The following is a 22481-nucleotide window of genomic DNA, read 5'->3' on the forward strand; positions in this document are numbered from 1 at the left end:
GGTAGTTTTTTATTTATACAGTTGCAACTAAACTGAATTTAAAATAGGGTGCCTTGCTAGATTTTTCTAGATATTAGTTTTCAGTCCCTTAGGTGACTTTAGTTTTGTTTGTCATCTTGCACAGCTTGGATCTTCCTTTCCCAAGGAAACTTCCATTTGATATAGGAATATAAGAACAAAAGTAAGTCACTCAGACCATCTAACATCCCAATGCCATTCTAGATCATGATTGATCATCTACTCAATGTTATTTTCCTATAATATCTCCAAATCCCTGGATGGAATTGGTTTCCAGAAATCTATTGATTTCTATCTTGAGCCTGCTCAATGACAGAGCTTTCACAGCTGTCTGGATTAGATTCACCACTGAATGAAGAACTTCCTCCTCATCTCAGTTCTTTATCCTGAGGTTATGTCTCCTGCTCTTAGTTTGGATGCTTCCGCTGTGAGGTGACTCTATGTAGACTCAATCATTCCCTTTATGATTGGGAATACAAATTTACAAAATAAATTTAACTGAGATCACATCTCATTTTTTTGAAATTCTGTAAAATACAGACCAAATTTCCACAATCATTTCTCATAAAGCAAGCCTGCCATCCCAGCAGTCAATCTGGTGAACCTCTGATGAACTCTCTTTGGCAAGTGTATCCTTCTTTAGATAAAAAGAACATCGTCCCTTAAGAAGCCTCACCAGGTCTCCATAGAATTACAATAAAACATCTTTATTTCTGTATTAAAATCCCTTTGAACTGAATGCTAACATACGTTTTGCTGTTGAGAGTGTGTTGCTAGAAAAGTACAGCAGGTCAGACAGCATCCGAGGAGCAGGAAAATAGGTGTTTCCGGCTGGAGCCCAACGTCAATTTTCCTGCTCCTTGGATGCTACCAGACCTGCTGTGCTTTTCTAGCAACACACTCTCAACTCTGATCTCCATCATCTACAGACCTCACTGTCTCCTTACACTCTTTGCTGTGCTAATTGTTTGCCGCACCTGCATGCTAGTTTTTAGCAACTCATAGTTAAGGCCACCCAGATTTCTTAGATACCTACACTTTCAAACCTCTCACGATATAAGAAGTATGTTGCTTTTTTCTTCTACCAACATGTATAACTTCACACTTATATTTTATATTCCTTCTGTCATGTTCTGGCACATTAAATTGACTCTGTCTGAGTCAAATTAAACCTTCCTTGCACCTGCCTCACAATGTTCTCAGTCCAATTTGGTGTCATCAGTAAATGTAGAAATGTCACAATTTTCCCACACCCAAACATAAATGTTAATCAACACAAGAAATCTGGCAAGTATTAATAGTTATCCTATCTTTTTGACAGCCTTCACCATTAGAGGAAACTTCAACTAAACGAGGAGATGCTTGCTGGATTGATAATCTCAATCCACTGCAAAAGAAACTGGTGTAAGCAAAACAAATATATATCATAGGCTGTAATGCTGAGTAATTTCATAGTCAACTATTTACAGGACCTACTTAGAAATAAACCATTAGTTCAAAGGGATTGTTCACCTTCCATTGTTTTCTTTTTAAGTCATTCATTGGGCATAGGTGCCACTGTTATTGACCAATCCGACTTGTCTTTGAGAAAATAGTGACCTTCTTGAAAAATTGCATCCACAATTACTGAGCTCCAAGATTTTGATGCAGCAAACAATGAAAGTCAGCAGCACCTTTTCAAGCCAAGGTACTGGGTGCCCTGGTGAGGAATATGTATGTTATGGTGCTCCTATACATCTGCTTCCCAGGGTGGAGAGGTACTGTCAAAGATGCCACGATGAGTTGCTACAATGGATCTTCTAAATGGAATGTACTGCTGTCAAAGTGTTATTGTAATGGACAGAATATATGTTTGAAGTAATCGATGAAGTGTCAAACAAGCAGTCAGCTTTGTTCTGGATGCATTGAAATTCTTGAATGCTGTTAGAGCTGCAAGTGGTGAATAATCTGTAACACTCCTGACTTGTTCTTTGTAGATGGTGCAAAGGCTTTTGGGAATTCAGCACTTAGAATCATAGAGATATAGAGAAGTATAGCACAGAAATAGACCCTTTGGTCTAACTCGTCCAGATTCTAGGTTAGAGTGGTGCTGGAAAAGCACAGCAGTTCAGGCAGCATCCGAGGAGCAGTAAAATCGACGTTTCGGGCAAAAGCCCTTCATCAGGAATACAGGCCCCTCGGATGCTGCCTGAACTGCTGTGCTTTTCCAGCACCACTCTAATCTGGACTCTGGTTTTCAGCATCTGAAGTCATTGTTTTTATCTAACTCGTCCAGGCTGACCAGATATCCTAACCTAATCTACTCCCAATTTCCAGCACTTGGCCCACATCCCTCTAAACCGTTCCTATTCATATACCCATCCAAATGCCTTTTAACTGCTGCAGTTGTACCAGCCTACACCACTTCCTCTGGCAGCTCATCCCATACACACTCCACCCTCTGTGTGAAGAAGTTGCCCCTTAGGTCTCTTTTGTATCTTTCCCCTGTCAAGCTAAACATATGCCCTCTAGTCCTGGACTCCCCCCCCCGCCTGCCCCCCCCCCCCCAGAGAGATGACCTTCATGATTTTATAAACCTCTATAAGGTCACCCCTTAGCCTCTGACACTCCAGGGAAAACAACCCCAGCCTGTTCAGCCTCTCCCTATAGCTCAAATTCTGAAACCCTGGCAACATCTCGTAACTCTTTTCTGAACCCTTTCATATTTCATAAAATCGTTCCGATAGGAAGGAGAGCAGAATTGCATGCAATATTCCAAAAGTGGCTTAACCAACATGACCTCCCAACTCCTGTACTCAATGCTCTGACCAATAAATGAAAGCACCCCAAACACCTCCTTCACTACCCTATCTACCTACTATCCTAGGTCTTGTTGATCAACAACACTCCCTAGGACCTTACCATTAAGTGTATAAATCCTGCTCTGATTTGCTTTCCCAAAATGCGGCACCTCATATTTATTTATATTAAACTCCATCTGCAACTCCTCAGCCCATTGGCCCATTTGATCAAGATTCTGTTGTATTTCTTGAAATACAAACTATTATGTGTCCATCATCAAATATTTTACTTAATTTTTTCTAATTCAGCATTTCTTCTCATATCTCCATAATTGTCTTTCTTCAGATTTAAGACCCTTGTTTCGGAATGAAATATTTCACATTGCATGTTAATGCAATATTCTGTCCTATTATGGTGGCTATTTCCCTCCGTCAATAACTGCATCTATGATGATTAGAGATATGCTTTTGGGGTAAACTCAGAGGGCTTGACTGGGTAGATGTTGATAGTTTCTGTTGGCTGGAGAATTTCAAACTAAAATTCATTAGCTCAGGAAAAGGAGTTGACCATTTAGGGCTGAGCTGTCAAGGTGTTGTAAATCTTTGGAATTCTCCACATCAATGGGCTGTGACTGCTCAATCATTGTACGTTTTCAAGATTTAAATTGATGAATGTTTGGGTATTAATGGGATTAGAGTATGGAGAATACTGTAGGTAGATGTAGCCAAAGTAGAAGATAAGCCCTGATTTCATTGAACTGCTGGAGTCAGCTTAGTAGTGTTGCAAAGTAGTGTTGTTAAAAGCTACTTCATGCATTCAAACTAGAACAGCTCCAGTATAAATGCAGTAAATAAGTGAATTTGAAATTCCTTTGATCCTAATACTGTGTTTCAAGTACTGAACATGTTCTTCCATTTCGGAGGTTCAGTGTTCCATATCAGGGAAATTCCTTCACGACTGCTGGTTCTAATTTATTATATTCTTAACGATAAATGGTATGAGAGAAGCTTTGTGGATGACAGCATTAATTTAATATCTAATTCAATGGCAGTAGTGAAGATGCTTCACTTGTATGGAACACTGAACCTCTGGAATGGAAGAATACATTCAGTACTTGAAACACAGAACTAAGATCAAAGGAATTTCAAATTCACTTATTTATTGTATTTATACTGGAGCTGGTCTGGTTTGAATGCAGCGAAGAAGCTTTTAACACTATTAACAACAGTAATTTGCATTTATGTAGCACCCTTGCTGTTATAATACATCCCAAGGCACTCTAAAGACACAGAACAAAAATTCAATACTGAACCACTTACAGAGTTATTATTAGGATAAATGATCAAAAGCTTCGCCAAAGAGGTGCACCAGATTTTAAGAAGCACCTTAAAAGAATGGAAAGAAGTGTAATAGTAGAGAGATTAGGGAGGGCAAGTCAGGATTTAGGGCCTGGCCAGCTGAAGGCACGGTCATTAAAGCTGCAACAAAGACAACCAGTGATGGCCAGACATAAAGATTTTAGAGCATAGAGCGATGTAGGGGATTCTCAAAAGACTGTGGATACTTGGTTAACTGCTTGTGATTGATAAGTTTTTGTTAGGAAGGTTAATGGGAGATTTTGACAAACAAATAGTGTATATACAGTCAAGGTCTCACATTAGCTATGATCGAATGGAATCTGGGAGCAAGTCCAATGTGATCAGCCAATCCCTCTTGTTCCTATGTTATGATTTACATTGCTAAATCTATCTTCCTCATCCCAGCATCAAAATCAGAGACTGAAATTTGAAACGAAAGCACTGTTGATATAAAAATGGCTGCTGTAAAGTAAATAAGGCAGTTTACTTTGTTTTCAGATACTTATCTAATTTGTTGTCTTCTATGTTATTCCCCAGTGGCTGCAGTCTTGCCATGTGTGCGGGTTTACTGTATGGCTCTAGCTTTGTACCAGTCCTCTACATTAAGAACCATGCTGAGAGAAATGAAACCGAGTTTTTTGGTGCAAGTCAGTTTGGTAAGAAAGTACTTGCAAGCAAGCTGACGAGAAAAATAAACTATATACTTGTTTTCCATTTTGCCATTCCAAACCATTAGAGATGTAATAGCTTTTGAGTCATGTACTATATCAGTAATGTAGCAAAGAAATTACTTCTCAAATTATGTGCAGATCTGAACATATAAATATGCCAAGGTTGATGACGACAAATGTCCAAATAAGTTAATATGATGATCAGTTTAAAGATGGTTATACTGTATAGCTGTCTCCTGCTTTAAAGTATAGCATAGATTCTCCTCAACATTTTCTCCATAAATCTGTTATGAGCCTGTACATTTGATCATCTACTCTGCAGTGTGTGGATGAACAAAGCCAGTTCTAACCTTAAATTTAAGAAAATGTGGTATCTCCTGCATTTTGGTCTAGTCAACTGAAAAGGTGGAGAGTAGACTATATAAACATTTGCTTCATGTACAGTACCCGTGTATTTTCAGTGAAGGAAAGCACTAAGATTGTCAAGATACCATTTCAAATACTAATAAAACCTATACGTTCTATTGGAACATTGAGTCATGACAAATGGAAATATCTATCTTTATTTTTATTATATTTTTAAAAATAGCCAGGATTGAAGTCAAAACTGTCGTCTTTCAAGGTGTTTTAAAAAGGAAGACAGGAGATGGGGACGGGTGTTCTGTGGGGTGTAGCTCAAAGGAAGAAATCAGGCTTGGTGGCACCTTGGCATGCTGTCTGATAGGATGAGAAGCTGCCAATCAATACTCAGATGCCTTTTTTAATTCACTTGTGGGATGTGGGTGCTACTGGCTGGCTCATCCCTTGTTGCCCTGAGAAAGTGATGATGAGCTGCTTCCTTGACTCACTGCAGTCCATATGCTGTAGGTAGCCTATTGGAGCTTGTTCTGGAAGGCTTTCTCACCGGAGGGTGGGGAGTTAAAGATGCCCAACTCCCACATTTAATACAAAAATAAAAAAAACTTTTTTTTTGAGTTTCAAGGAAATTGAGTATAATCACCCTTGTGTGGTTTCCAGTGTTGTATTTACCGTGTCTCTGTACCTGGAGGAATGTTTGGAACTTTGCCAATTCAGAAACCTTTCAGTATTTAGCAACATTCTGTAAGGGGGTAGGTAATTGACTTGTCGTCTTGGGAAGCTAATGGACTGTTGAAAATAAGACATGCTTAAATTAAGTATAAAGTTCAACACCCTCCCAAATACAAGAAACTTCAATTGGTACAAGAACAGGAATTGCTGGAAAATCTCTGCAGGTTTCACAGCATCTGTGGAGAGAAATCCGAATCAGGCCCAGTGTCCCTACTTCAGAACTTCAGTTAATGTTGGATTGAAGATTACTCTGGTAGACAGATCATTTGTTTTCTTCCACTACCTTTATTGGATTGTTTGGGTGCGGCAGTGTAAGATGAATCGATACTGAAGAAACAGAATTCCCTTAATAGCATATCCAGTTGTTGACAAAGGAATTAGGCAGTGTCCCTTCAGGAGGTTTAGCTCTGCTCACCAACTTCCTTGTATTCAGTGCACATGAATCAAAAGAAAGCTCTACTCCAACGCATTCATTAAGTCCAATGCTTGGAGCTATCTGTCAACTGTTCAAAAGGATTGAAAAGGAATTGGTTGGCTAAGTTGGCTAGACAGCTGGGTCTGCAATGTAAAATGACGCCAACAGCATGGAAACCAAAAGCTTTTCTTTCTCTCCCTCAATTTCTCTTTCAATCTCAGAAATCAATATTGGTGAAAAAGAGATTTGGAAAAGTCAAAGCCTGAAAATTCAAGGTTACCTGCAGGTTTTTTTTTCTCCTGTGGAAACAGGGCAACAACTAAACAGCAGAGAGTTGGCTTTCACTCTCGCAACTTTCAGATTCTAAACACCTTAAACTAAAATTACTGTTACCTTCCTGTTTGTATAGATGGGAAGTCTTCTGCTTCCTTCCTTTTCCTTTTGTGTGTGCATGTTTTGGATGTCGCATTTTCTTATTTTTTTTCAGTTTAATCACTCAAGAAAATCTTAGAATTGGCGGTCCTTCACTTTTGATTTGGTTAACACAGTTTATTTACTAAAAAAAAATATTTGTTTCCACTGATCAAAAGAGGGTTAAAAATGAATGGAACTTGTTAGAGAAAAAGGCTCTTCAGCCCATTCAGTCTGCACTGTTCAGAAACAACCACCTGCCTAGTCTAATCCAATTTACCAGCACATGACCCAATTGCCTTGTATGACTTGGCAGAAATATTAACATACATACCTTATAATTGGTAGATGGGATGTAAATTTACATGAGATGTCTAAACCATCTGCCAATAGTACATCTCAAGGACAGTTGACGGGGCTCAAAGGGAGTCTGAATATCTGTTGGAGTACCTATCCTGTGTCATTAGTTAGGTGCTCACCTGTAACACTGTCTTCTCTTCTATTTTAGATATGGATTATGTTTTTGCATACTGCAGTGGGATTATTCTAACCAGTACAATCTATTTTCTCATATACTGTGCAGTGAAGAAAAACAAACCAAGTGTTTATTCAACTGCAATATTACCTGGTAAGGTGAAGTAATTAAAAGTCACTGTGTTTGTATAATGCTGCTAGCATGATAGTTCTTAGCTAATTGAGTAACAAAACTCAACAAAATTCAACAAAATGGAACAAAATTTGCACATAATAGTATTTATTATTGATTATGATATTTCCTGTACAAGGCACTAGTACTTGGCTAACAGTAAATCCTTACTAACTCTAATAAGTATAATAGTAATTCTCTATTTTCAGTTTCTTGATCCAGAATGTTAGTTTAACACTTTATTACTGAGCAATTAGCTAAAAGCAATTTGCTCCATGGTGACATTCATTGGGACTTTTGATAAAATGTGAATTTTTCAGTTAGCTCATGCTAGTTTTTTGAGTTAGGTAATGTGTTGATACAATGAGCAAAGACCTAGGGGACAATATTGAAGAGCCTCAGCAAGACGAGACACTGGAGAAAAGTTTCTTCTAAGTGCAATGGTGATATGAGGATCAGATATAGAACAAAAACATGTCAGTTTACTCTTTCAGAAAGAAAACATATATTCAGTCTTGAAGAGTATAAGCATAGACCGAGATGTCAAAAGTTTGCACAGTGCATTCTCATTTATATGTGAGAAACAAATAAATAAAATTGAGCAGTGAAGGAATAAGAATAATTGCTGTTTTAGAATAACTTAATTACTTTCAGAGAATGTGGAAGAAATTGTAAAATTTTCCTTCAGGTGATAAGATGAGTGAGGTGAAACCTATCCAAGCATCATTTTCTTCCCATTTCTTTAGATCATATATTTGAAGTTTTCTCAGGAAAAACTTTTGAAGTTGTATGTTTGCATTGCATTTTCAAACAATTTGCAAAGATTTTAAGAAGTTCAAATGTGCATTAAAGCCAAATAGGCCATTGCAGTTCACGCTCTGTTTCAAACTAATGCAAATAGGGTCAACTTTCTCATGATAGGGCTACTGAACTCGAATGCTCCTCGTTCATTTTTAGCAATGACAGGAAGTGGTGTCTTGGTAATCTACATCTTGAATATTACTGAAAGGAAGGAGACGCAGTGTGAAACGTTTTGACAATATATCCTTCCTTCCTTCACGAAACCAGGAAATATTTCAATAAATCTGCACTCCAAAAGTGGGAAGGAGGAGATACCTGGTAGTAGCCACTGACAAATCCGTGAACAAATAAGGAATCAGAGGACCAGCTCTCCCTTTGACTTTGTACACAGAGTTAGGGAACCACGAGGCATGTAGTCAATCAGCCCTGCGTGTCTTTTTAAAAATTCATTCAGAGAATGAGTGTGTTACTGGCTTAATGAGCATTTATTTCCCAACTCAAATTGCACTGAGAAAGTGGTGTTCACTGCAGTCCATGTAGTGTAGGTGTACATATAATACTGGTTAGGAAGGGAATTCCATGATATCAACCCAGTGGCTGTGAAGGCAATGTGTTATATTTTCAAGATAGGACAGTAAGTACTTGTGAGCACAGTGGCTGAGTGGTTAGCATTGCTGCCTCACAACGCCGGGGACCCACGTGTGATTCCAGCCACAGGCGACTGTCTGTGTGGAGTTTGCACATTCTCCCCATGTCTGCATGGGTTTCCTCCAGGTGCTCTGTTTTCTTCCCACAGTCCAAAGATGTGCAGGTTAGGTGAATTGGACATGCTTAATTGCCCGTAGTGTTCAGGAATCTGTAGGTTAGGTGCATTAGTCAGGGGTAAATGTAGAGTAATAGGGTAGGGGAATGGGTCTGGGTAGGATACACTTCAGAGGGTCGTGTGGACGTGTTGGGCCAAATGGCCTGTATCCACACTGTAGGGATTCTATGATTAATTGGCTTACTCGGGAGAAGCATCGTCTTCTCAATTTCAGAGCTAATCAGTTCAGAAGCAGATATTGAGCTCTCTAGTAGGGATAGTGTGGCAATGTTTTGTTGTATATTTTGTTCTCAAGGGAGATTGTACAGTTGTTGAATCACAATGAGCTGGATGTTCACTTACTGTAAAATATAGCAGTTTAATTATTATATTATTCTCTTTTCCATTTCCATGGAGAAACATATGTAAAGGCATCTGAGATAGGGTTAGAATCAACAATGTAGTGCGGAATCCTATAGGAGTGAGGGGTATGCAGACTAGGGTGAGATTTGCTGCAGAATTGGACAAAACTTCCATTGAGGCCTGTCTCTATGATGGGTGTAACTTATTCCACCTTTGTGTTTGCTGAATAAAGAGTTGAGCTTCTTGCCAGGCAGTGGGAGTTGCAAGTTGAGGGGGATTATAACTTGTTCAATGCCTTATAAATGCTACGCTTCATTTCATTAATGTTCAGATTCCCACCTGACCAAATGCACCAACAGTCCAAATATGGAGAAAATTCAACATGAAAATCAGAACGGGAACCTAGTGACTTCAGGGCTCCAAGGGCATTGGTTATGTGCATCCACACTTCCACAGACATTGGCATTCAATGTGTGCCAGTCTTTAACAACTCTCATGGCAAACCTCCGATTCGCTTACAGTACACTTCTGAATTTCAATGCTTCATTGTCGGCCGCACTGGCATCTATCATCGCAATGCTGCAGCAAGGTCACAGTCCTCTCAAAGACATGGGACTAGCTCATGGCCTGAACCAGATTGTATCCCTGAGTTCTTTGTTTGCGGTCATGGTACTCATTCATTCTCAGCCTAGCTCACTACTGACACCATCCTTTCCCTGCACTGTCATGCCTTGCCTTTGTGCACTTTCCCCCATCTGCCAGAGATATCAGGCTCATATTACTCCTGTTTTACATTTATCCTGTATTTTTCCCAATGAGATAGATTCAATATATGATTGAATCCCTTTGCCCTAACAAGACAGTCCTGTGTATTAATATATATAGTTTCTATCAAGTGCAATGCATCACACTGAGTCCAACTGATAATCATTAACAAATATCTGGCGTAATTTCCAGCAGAGATGTATTATTTAGTAAATTTTGGTTGAAAGCAGAATCACATCTCATGTTGGAAGTGGTGTTCTGAGGCTTGCAAACATGGCTGGTTGAGCCTGTTGCGAATGGTCAATGGGTTGTGTTGCTTGATACAGTCCACCAATTATTGGGATGTATGGCCACCATGCCTGGCATGACACCTGCACTGAAACTCATATATCACATTACTCATTTGTATGGGAGGTAAATCTTCATGGCTTAATAGTCAGCCTCTTGTCAGTGGAGAAAACCAGTCATGAGTTTACCAGTTGTTTGAACTGTTGAGACACCTTCCTCTTTCAGGGTCACCTGAAGTAGACTGTTCAGTACAAAAGTGGTGCCCATTAGCCCTTTCATGAGCTTGCACAATATAGGACAAGTGATAATTTCATCAGGATAGCTACTATCACGCAGTCTAGTTTTGACAGTTTTAGCAAGATGTTTGCCGATTAATCTAAACATCTATAGGATGTAGATTCATGATCTGGATTGAGAAACTGATATAAATTGACAAAGTTTGCCAAGGTATCAAATTAAGAGGGACATTTATTTCTGAATTGGAATTCAGGAAATAAAGACTGAGTTGGGGAGATTGATAATGTGATTGAGTGGAAACAATTGCAGATTGTAAATTGGACAATTAATGTGAATAAGTATTAAATAATGCACTTCAGGAGGAAATTGAGTAATAAGTATACTCCAGAAATGATGTTGAAAGAACAAATGATTAATCTCAATGCTGTCATCACATTTATGGAAACTGCTGAAACTGTAATGAGTAGTTGCTTTTTATTAACTTCCAGATTAGATAAGTATTTATATAGACCCTGTTCCCCTTCATGATGTCTAACTCAATTGGCTCAAGTATTGGGGAAACTGATGCACAAGAGTTTGGTTTAGGGAGGGTACAATTTATTCTGCAATTTGGAGGCAGTTTTGAAACAACGGGAGGCTGTCAACTCAAACTGTTTCTAGCTCTTTGTGGTTTGACCCGAGGCAGCTTCGGATGGCTATTGGCAACATGCCTCTCAATGATAGGATGTCAGTTATGGTCCTCAAAGACATTAACAGGGATTGGAACTTCCTATTATTTGAAAAGCAGACAGGACCACTGCAGTCTTCATACATTATCAGCCCACAGGGAGTGAGTGCAAAAGGTGGGACTTAATGTGGCTTGACATTATTTGCCATCTGACCTTCTCTTGCCAAAAATGAAGAGTCTCTGGTCAGTCATCAGGTATAGGTGTACCATGCAGCAGACTTTCATGAAGTGCTCAACTTGAAAGCCCAGCAATGCTCTCGTCCTCATCTCCCTCTCCTTGCCTTGCTCCCTAAGGTACTGATGTATTGTTGATGCCCTCATGTTGTGAGTGCTGATTAACTCTGCTAATGCATTGCTCCTACACAAATGGCAATTCCAGAGGCATTTCTTACTTGTTGAGCTCCCATCAGGGTGACCATAAACACCCAATCCTTCTTAGATAGAGGAGCGATGCCAGAGGACGAGAGAACTGCACGTTACTATTTTGTTCAGAAAAGGGTGTAAGGATATACCCAGCAACAACAGATCTGTCAGTTTAACTTGTAAGTTCAAAAGCCTTTGGAAACAATAATTCAAGACAAAATTAATCGGAATTTAGACGCACAGATTAATTATGAAAGCCAGCCTGAACTTGTTAAGAGCAAATTGTGCTTAATTTGTGTCAGTTTTTGATGAGTTAACAGTGTGTTGTTGGGAATAATGCAGTTAATGTATACATGGTCTACCAAGCAACATTTGATAAAGTGCCGAATCACATTCTTGTTAGCATAGTTGAAGCCCATGGAATAAAAGGGATTCTAGCAAGATGGATACAAAATTGGCTGAGTGTCAGGAAACAGAGAGCAGTGGGGAAACTGTTTTTCAGATTGAAGGAAGGATCATGGTGGGATTCCTCATCCATCAATGTTAGAATTCCTAATGTTCTTATATAAATATAAATGGCCAAAGGTCGTATGGTCAAGAAACAACTTCAGCATTTATAGAAAACAAAATACTTAGAGACAGCTTGAACTGTGAGGAGGATAGTAATAAAACAGATGATAAAGGACAAACAATTTGAAGATGAAATTTAAAACAGAAAGACATGAAGTGATTTGTTTTGTTAGGGTGGATAAGTGGAAGTAATTTAAATGTATGGTTTGATTCTGATGTGGGCCAGGAGTTGAATGGCGAGGGGCCAAATGTGTTCGATATCTTTGAAAATGCCAGGGCAGATTGGAAAATGCATTCTGGGCTGTGCAACCTGAGAACAAAATCAAGGAAGTTATAACAAATCTTTATAAAACAGAAATATTGCTTCCTGTTCTGAGCACCACACTTTAGAAAAGATATGAAAGGCAGAGAACTTTCACAAGAATGGTGTCAGGGATGTGGATGGATTAGAGAAGCTTAGGCTCTAATCCATGGAGGGAAAAAAAATTAAGAGGAGATTTGATGCATATGTTAAAGATCACGAGAAGTCTGAAAGAATGGGTAGACTGCATGAGCTGCCATTGGTTGAAGTATAGAGGTCCAGATGATGCTAACTTAACGTGATTTACAAAACAAACGACAGGAACAGGGGAAAAAAGTTATGACACATTAGAGTGGCAACAATTTGGAATGCCTTACTTGAGAGTGTAGTGGAGGAAGAGTACATGCAAGATATTCAAAACAGAATAGGATAATTGAAAAGAAAAGTGATTGCAGATCCATGAACAAAAGGACAGGAGAGTGGGATTAGGAGCATTTCTGTGGCAGAGAGTTGGCAGTGGCATCATAGCAGAATGGCTTCCTTCTGTGCTCTAACAATCCAATGATAAGGTCAGTTGAAATCCTGCTGCTCCTGAAATAATTGAAGTAGGGAGCCAAAGATGATCCTGCCACATAAAACCCTTACAGAGTCTGGAGTCCTGTGCATTTGTTTCTCAATACTCCAGATATTCTAGTCATTAATTTCAAATTTTATCCATTTTCAATTTGTTGAACAGATTCTGCACTTTGAGCTGGGTTTTCAAGCATTCACAATCAATTCTTCTTATTCTTTAGAGAAACAAGTTGTCCGTATGCAGATAATTAATGCTTCCCAATTTCTTTTATTCTTAGCTTTCTTTTCAGGACTCCTGTGGGGCATAGCAAACAGTGCATGGTTTCTGGCAAACTATTTCCTTGGTGCAGTTATCACTTTTCCTCTTGTTACTGCTGTGAGTACTGCTTTTATTTGTAACTGTATCAACAATAATATAGAGTAACATGGAAAAATCTGAATTATTGTTAAGCTGAATTGGAAAGGCATAGGAAATCAACTGTTAGCTGTGCAATTGTAAAATCACTAAAAATCACAAGCCAAACGCGCAACTTAGTGTCTTTTAGCAATGTTGGGTATGTAGATATAACTGCTCTCAACACCATTGCATCTCAAAGAGACACAGAGAATTAATTTAAATTCATCCTCAGGACATTGATATCATTGGAAGCCATTCTGAGGATATGGTGGTGGGTCTCCTTCCTGAACCACTGCAGTCCGCTGTTGTGATATTGTACAACTGACTGGCTTTTTCAGAAACTTCAGAGAGAGTGTGGACTGGAATTACATGTAGGCAGACTGGTTAAGGACAATGGGTTTCCTTGCCTAATAAACATTAGCGAACCAATTCAGTTTATACAACAACCCAATTGCTCATGACAGACAAAAAGGACATACATTTATATAGCATCCTCCATGACCTCTGCATGTCCAAAAGCACTTTACAACAAATTAAGTTCTATTGAGTACGGTTGGTGTCGTACTATATGAAACAGCAGCTCAATTATACACAGCAAATTACCACAAACAGCAATTTTAAATTGAATTCTCAAATTGTCCCAATATGATTTGAAGTCAGACTTTTAGGATTAGAATGTCCAAATCTCTGAATGGTCCAGGTAGATAGCCACTGCACAAATGTACCCAAAAATATCTATTATTTATTCTTCCATGTGTTTGGAAGTATGTTAGTTTGGTTATGCATTCATTCCATAGCAATTTCCATAAGTTCCCCTTCTCACTTACCAGGCTAGGGACAACTCACCAGAGATTATGACCCTCTCAATTCAGGGTCTCTTTAAGTGATAACTACTCAACAGCCCTATTAGTGAATTTGAATTTGTGGTCTTGATATTGTTACAGTGATGCCAAATACAGATTCCGTACCCACAACACATTCTGCTTTCTTAATTGATGCTTCAAGGAATGTTTCAAAGAGCTAAAGAGAGAGAGCTTAAAATCCACATTGAGTTGTTGGGTTAGGGTTAAGGTCAAACCTGACAGCTTTTAGTTAGACGTTAGGCACATCCAACCACTTGGGGCGATAAACTGGGACGCTACCATATTCCCCCTCTCAAGTTTATATTCCAGTTTTTATTAGTCATTTGAAAAATTATATTCTTCACTTTGACTTCTTATTTCTAATAGGCTTTTTTTCAATAATTATACTCAATATTTCACCAGGCTGTAGTATGGTTGTACTTTTTTTTTTGTTTTTGCGGTGAGAATGTAATTTCTCTCCCCTTCGGCTTTTCTCGGGGTGGAGGTTTTTTCTCTTGCTCTATCCTTTCGGCTCACAGCTCAGTGGAAATTTCTTTCCCAAGTGGAATGTTTGCTGTTATACAAATAGATAAAAATCGGTAAAATAATGCTTGGGGTGGGATTAGAATGACCAACGTCTTGGAGGTTAGAAATAAAACTCAGAAAGATCTGTTCACATATCAGCCAGAGTTCCAATTTGCAGTTATTCTGGATCATAGATTAGATCAATGCTTACAAGAGACAAATTATGAAATGTTGACGTTTAACAGAACTTCATTGTAATACTTAAAATGTATTCAGTGACATGTTGCAATGAAATAGAGCTGGCAGTCCTTCAGAGCAAGAACAAATTATTGTGCATTTGGATGAAGAACTCCAAGCTCCATTTTAACTCGCCGACTTAAGTCAGACTTTTATTTGAGGGTGAAGATGCTTTATTGATACAGGACTTTTGAACTGCACTTACTATCGTTTTATTTTGTTTATTTCTATAGATGGTTTGATTTCAGGAATGTGTCTGTTCACTGTCCTTTTCAAATAAAACTCATTCGATGTCACTGGTGCTGTTGGAGTGGTGGTGCGAGTGCATTTAAATTTTTTTCGTGGACATAATTTGTATTCTTTCGCAGGATGTGAGCATTGCTGGCAAGGGCCTGCATTTATTGCCCATCCCTAATTGCCTTTGAGAAGATGCCTGTTTGGTTCGTTGCTTTCCTTCAGTTGCAGGTACACACACACACAGTACTTAAGGAGGGGAGCTACAGGGAGTAACAGTGAAGGAACTGCAGGTCAGGACTATCAGTGACTTGGAGTGGAACTTGCAGGTTCCTATGTATGTGTTGCCCTTCTCCTTCTCGATGATAGAGGTCATGGGTTTGGAAGTGCTATAGAAGGAGGCTCCACAGATTTGTTACAATGTATATTACAGATACCAAGTCGTAAATTGAGAATTTAACTATACTTCTACCAACCAAATATAGGATAAATATAACCTGCTTGATTTATGAAGTTTATTTAATTGAAAGGTCAGGCATTACTTGTTGTTATTTTGTGTTAATGAAATGCAGAATATGGGAATATTTTAACTAGTTTCCAGTTTAAGGAGTAGGAAAACTTGTGCAACTAATATTTCCTTAAACACCAACCAGACAGTCTGAAAACTTGTAACAAAGTATATCATCCAACTCAAAGGAGTAATTCTTTCAACAGGTCCATTTTACCATAGGTATTGAATGTACCATGTTGACGCAATGGACATGGTCATAAATCAAAAACCTGAGATACAGCACAAGTCATTTTGCATTTGTATAGTGCCTTTACGAGACCATACATCACAGATATATTAGACGTAATTATCACAGTCACATAAGGAGATCATAGAACAGATAAGACCGTAAGATATAGGTGCAGTATTGTGCCCATCAAGTCTGCTCTACCATACTTCTATGGTTTCTCAACCCCTAACTCCTGCCTTTTTCCCATAACCCTTGGTCCCCTTATTAATCAAGAACCTGTCTATCTCTGTCTTAAATACACTCCATGATCTGGCCTCCACAGCAATCCTGGCAATGAGTTCCACAGATTCACCACCCTCTGGCTGAAGAAATTCCTCCTTGTTTCAGTTCTAAAGGGACACCCCTTCACTCTGAGGCTGTGCCCTTGGGTCCTAGTCTCTCCTACTAGTGGAAACATCTTTTCTGTGTCCAGTTTAACCTCTCAGTGTTCTGTAAGTTTTAGTGAGATCCCCTTTGTCCTTCTAAATTCCACCAAATACAGACTCTCAGTCCTCAACCACTCCTCATACAACAAGCTCTTCACTTCCAGGATCACTCTTGTGGACCTCCTCCAGCACCAGCATATCCTTCCTCAGATACGGGGCCCAAAACCGCTGGCAATATTCCAAATATGGTCTGACCATCGTCTGAGGGATATGGGCCAAGTGCAGGCAGGTGGAACAAATTTAGTTTGGGCAAATGGTCAGCATGGATTGGTTGGACCGAAGGGTCTGTTTCTGTGCTCTATGATCCGGAAGAATACACACAATGTCAGCACCAATATGTCTGTCAAAAAGTGTGATTATTTCAGGCTTCTGGGAGATGATATGGTGTTAGCAGCTCTTTGTATACAAAACACAAACAATTTAATAAAAAACGAAATGTATGTGAAATTAGTTTGAGAAAAAATCAACCTGAATTAGTACCAGTGAGAGACAGAAAAGCTAAGTGAATTATACTAAAACAAATGGTTGTTCCTCTTGTATTCAATGCCTTGACTAATAAAAACAAGTATCCATTGTGTCTTTGTAACCATTGTATCCAGCTATTCTGCTGCCTTTGAGAATTTGTAGACAGGTGCACTAACGTTCCTTTGATCCTCTCCACTGGCTGAGGTCCTACCATTCAATATATACTCCATTACATTGTTTAGCAGTGTATCACCTCACATGTTTAAGTTAAAATCCATTTAGCATTTTCTGTCCATCTGATTAGCCCATCTATATCATCCTGTAATCCAAGGATTTCCTCTTTGTTCTTTACAACACCAACTTTTGTGTCATCTGCAAAACTACTGATCAAACCTCCTACATTCATGTCTAGATCATTTGCTTATATTTGAAACGGCATGGGACTTAGCGCTGAAACCTGGTATGCTACTAGACACAACGTTTCAGCCATAAAAGAATCTTTGCCTTTCATCCTCTATGCTAACCATTAAGGCAACTTTGGATCCAATTTGCCAAACTGCTCTGGATCCCATGAGCTCTTATCTTTTTCACCTGTCTCCCAGGTGAGACTTTTTCAAAATCCTTACCGAAGTCCATGTAAACTACATCCTTTTATGATTCACTTCCTTTATGCACACATTGAGCCATCTCCTTGATAAAACCTTTCAGGTTGGATCTCCCCCTTGACAATCCATGCTGACTGTTCTTGATTAATTCTTGACCCTCAAAGTGGAAATTAATTCTGCCCCTCAGAATGCTTTCCAATAGTTTCCTTCCTACTTTTAAGAGACTCAGGCTTGTTCCCTGATTTATCCCTACCATCCTTCTTGAAAAATGGTACCACATTAGCTGTTCTCTGGCAGTTCTCCTATGTTCAGAGTGGATTTAAAAATTAATGTCCAGGCTCCTGCAATTTCCTCCTTTGCTTCCCATACAGCCTTGGATACATTTCATTTGGGCCTGGGGACTTATCCATTTTAAATCCTGCTAAAGCTGTTAGTACCTCCTCCCTCTCAAGATTAATTTTTCATCTACATCACTGTCATTAACTTTCTGATTTTCAAACCTCTAGCATTCTTCTCTATATTGAAAACAGATGTAAAATATTTTTTAAAACTCATCTTTGTCTTCTGGTTCTAAAATAATGAGAGTTTTGAGTTCAAACAACAAATTAGTGAACTGCAGAGCACTTCATGCTATATTACAGTAAGCAAATGGTTTACTGGAGATCAATAATAAATTGCAAGAAACATTTGAGCATTTAAAACAGGAAATAAGATATAAAAAATCAACAGATCTGGCGCAAGAAGAAGTTGAGAAATTTGCAGAAAACAGATACGTGAAGTGTATGGAAGACAAATATAATTTTCAGAATTGTCACGCAGAAGGGTCTCAGTAGAACAGGCACAGCATTGCACCACCATCAATAACGTTGTTTGAAAAATCTAATAAAACTACATTAAAAATTCAAAGTTCATTTTAGATATTTAATTATAAATATCAATTGTAAATATTCTTCAGTTCAGACAAAATGGTAAAAGAAATGATTGGAACAGTATGTTAATATATAGAGACACTTGTGTTTTTTGAAAAAGTTAGGAGCTGCATTCTTGTGTGCATATGTACATATACATAATCCAGAATGTCACATCACTCACTATGACATTAAAGCCAGTGTATCAAAAGGTTACGAATCTTTGGAATTCACTACTCCAGAATGCTCTACCAACATCTATATTTAAGACTGGGTAATGTACCTTTTTGGTTCTTTCGGAAATTAAGGGACAATGGGAAGTCAGCAAGGTGGAATTGAAGCCACAATGGATCATGATCATTTTGAATAGTAGGCTTTCTAGGCTGGATGAGCCACTTCCACAACAATTTGTTGTGTTCTTAACAAACATGTCCAGACTAGAATATATTTAGCCTTTTGGGTTCTTAGCAATCAAACACCCGTATAGTAGCAGCACAGTTTATTTTTAAAAGATGGCAAAGGTCTTATGACCTTGCTGAATTATTTGGTAGAAATACTATACATTTTAGTAGAGCTTATTGTGAGAAGTTACAGCTTGGGTTTACAGAATTACTTGCAGAGTTTTATTGTTGTGGAAGTTATGGCGCCATCTTGTGTGGATCATAGGAAATACAGGCATTTACCCATGCAGGGCCATTCTGGTGGTTTTGACACCAAACTTCATTGCCTGAAGTAAACTACCTCTCACTCAGAGGAGTCTTGTGTCAGACATTGACGTGCCTGATGCTGTTTCATCCTCACCCAAAGGTGCAGGAAAATCAGATTTAACCTGGTGTGATGTCTTCTCCCCATTAGCAACTCTGCTGGAGTTAGCATAGAATCATAGAACCCCTACAGCGTGGGTATAGGCCATCTGGCCCAACAAGTCCACACTGAGCCTCCCCTACTGTATTACTGTACATTTATTCCTGACTAATGCATCAAACCTACACATCCATGAACACTATGGGCAATTACGCATGGCTAATTCACCTAACCTGCGTACCTTTGGATTGTGGGAGGAAGCTGGAGCACTCGGAGGAAACCCATGCAGCCAGGGGGAGAATGTGCAAACTCTCTGTAGTTGCTTAAGGGTGTGGTCCTACAATCAAATAGGAGCCAGGACATTTTGGTATTGAGTGAAGCTGTCGGCTGTTTCTTTGATCCTGTCTTCAAATTTTGGACTGTTCTTTCCATCAGAGCTGTGCCTATGTGCCAAATGCTGTTCGTCTTTAGCATATACTCTAATTCCCTATTAGTAAATGATAGCCCGTTGTCTGGGACCAACACGTCAAGAGTTCACGTATTTGCAGCACCACGTCTCACTTAGCATCGTAGTGGGCTAACATCTTAGATGATAATAGCTGCTTTTCCACTTCCCTGAAGGTTATTTCTTGGCTATGAGATCATTTCCAAGGCTGACCCTTTTTCAATAGCAGGTGTAAGGGTGCCAGGATGGAGGTCAGGTTACATATGAACTTTCCGTAATAATTCATCAATCCAAGGACAGATCTAAGCTCCGATACTGACATGGAGCTGGGGCACCTTTGATTGCCCTCACCTTATCTTACAACGAGTGATTTTATTGACTTGGTGGCCCAAGCTGGTCAGTTGGGATGCTTGGAACACGCATATTTCCTTCCAAAGGCATACCCTGTCATGGAGAAATAATTAAGCACTATGTCCAATTTCTCTAAATGTTCTTTATTGGTCTTCCCAGGTATTAGCACACCACCTGGATAAATGGTGACTTAAGGTAGACCTTGTAAAATGTTCTCCATTGTCTACTGGAAAATGGTACAGGCTGATGATACCGCGAAAAGCAATCTTATATATTGGTTCAAACCCTTATGGGTATTAATTGTAGCATCCTTCTGCAAATGCTGATCTGATTGCAATAGTAGGTATGCATGGCTTGTGTCCAGTTTCATGAAGGACAGCCCCACTCCATCAGCTTTGTGTTTAAATCCTCTATGCATGGGATTGTGTATTTATCTAGCTGCCATAACTGGTTTACCGTTTGTTTGAAGTCCCCACAAAGGTTAACTGGCCCTTTGGGGTTCACAATCAGTACGACCAGTGCTACCCATTCTGGAAACTGCACTGGTTTGGTGATTCATTTATTTTCCAGCCTCCTGATCTCTGCCTCTATTCTTCCATGTAAGGCCAATGGTACTGGGCGGGCCTTGCAGAATCATGGGATTGCTTATTGGTCAACATGGGAAACAGCCTTGGCCGCTTTGATAGTCCTAGACTTGCCTAATGAACTTCTGGATATTTAATTAGGTCTTCACTCAGGCAGCCATTTTCTAATCGAAAATCATTGAGCCAATCAAGTTGAACCTTTCTCAACCAATTTTACCCCATCAAGCTTGGGGCTGTGCCTTTTACTACAATCAGTGGTAACTGAACCAATTGCTTCTGATAAGAGATTGGAACTGAAGTTGTACCCTGAATCTGTAAAGTATAGGTCCTCATCCTGGCTGAGGTCTTACGCATACTTTAAGGGTTGGAATCCAGACTGAATTTTGGTAAAGACTGGTTCCACAATCACTGATACAGCCGCTCTGGTATTGACCTCCATTAGAACTGGGTGACCATTTAACCAGATATTTATTTTGATTCTGATTTGGATGTTACTAAGTAATTTAACTGTTCCAAACCAGCTGTAAGTGGGTTTTCCAGTGTGTGCACTCTCCGGATACCAGCCTATGAGTTCTCTTACTCAATTCAGGCCTAGTGGGGCTTTTTTGCTGTCTTGACACCACACACTGGCAGCAACTACAATGGCCTGCTGGCCTGGATCCTCAAGAAAATTTTAATCATTTGGCCGAGGCTTGTCTTTGTTTTGGGGTTTTGCTGTGGGCTGACCTAAGGTCCCTCTGTTCAGGATGTCCTAATTGAGGCTATGCCATTGCCCAAGCTCAGGCGCACTGGTGAGGGTATCCACTTTCATCGAGCTGCGCTGTGACTCATAAGCTCCACCTGCTGCATTTTCTAACCATAAAGCCAGTTGTAGTACCTGTTTGAAGTCCAGTTGAGTTTCAGCTAGTGGAGAGTTTTATATGGTCACATCATTAATCCCACAAAACAAATGATCTCTCAGCTTCTCACATACCAAACTCACATGCCTCTGCCAGTTGTCTTAACCTCATCAAAAATCCTGATGCAGATTTCCCAGGTTCTCAAACTGTCAAGTAAAACTGATAGCATCTCAGAATTAGAGGAAGCTTGGGGGTTATAATATTCCTTAGCTAAATATATCTACTTTTGAAAGATTTTAGTATCTGGTGCCTCTGGGAAAGTTAGGCTCCCAATAACCCAAAAAGCTGCAGGTCTACAAGTTGTCAGGAGAAATACTCATTGCTTTTGTCTGCTGCACTGTCATTTGCCTGAAAACAAAACACGTTCTCTCCACATACTGGGCCCAGTCTTTAATGGCAGGATCGAACAGGTCAAGCTTCCCAAATAGTTAATTGTTTACCCCAATTCAATGATGACCATTGTGAGCTAATCTCTTCAGAGGTATGTTTTTCTCTTTTTGCCACTGACCATAAACAGGTCCAGGCAGCGGGCCGTGGAGGGGGTTGTTAGGGCCGACTGCCTGCCCCTCTTCCGCGGTTACGTTAGAGCCCGAGTGTCCTTGGAGAAGGAGCACGCGGTCTCCACCAACACCCTGGAGTTGTTCAGGGAGAGGTGGGTGCCGCAGGGAGTGGAGTGCATTATTTCCCCCTCCAACTCTATTTTGATTTAATTCCCTGCCCTCCCCTTCACTGTTTGATCACACAGCATCGCCCTTTGATGTGAAGGGCACTGCTTGTCACT

The 22481-nt window shown here is 39.5% G+C and overlaps 1 protein-coding gene across 5 annotated transcripts in view; it reads left to right on the forward strand.

Annotated features, from left to right (window-relative positions):
• LOC122552844 (transmembrane protein 144-like) overlaps positions 1-22481 on the forward strand; it is a 71504-nt gene that overhangs the window by 41368 nt on the left and 7655 nt on the right. For 3 of the 5 annotated variants that reach the window (XM_043695879.1, XM_043695870.1, XM_043695889.1), the window contains 3 exons: positions 4695-4813; positions 7252-7371; positions 13458-13555. In XM_043695879.1, the coding sequence (XP_043551814.1) occupies positions 4695-4813; positions 7252-7371; positions 13458-13555 (337 nt within the window). The remainder of the gene's footprint in view (positions 1-4694; positions 4814-7251; positions 7372-13457; positions 13556-22481) is intronic. The other 2 variants (XM_043695898.1, XM_043695904.1) reach the window with 2 other exon arrangements.

This window comes from Chiloscyllium plagiosum, chromosome 1 (assembly GCF_004010195.1).
Source record: "Chiloscyllium plagiosum isolate BGI_BamShark_2017 chromosome 1, ASM401019v2, whole genome shotgun sequence".
In the NCBI taxonomy this organism is placed as follows: Eukaryota; Metazoa; Chordata; class Chondrichthyes; order Orectolobiformes; family Hemiscylliidae; genus Chiloscyllium; species Chiloscyllium plagiosum.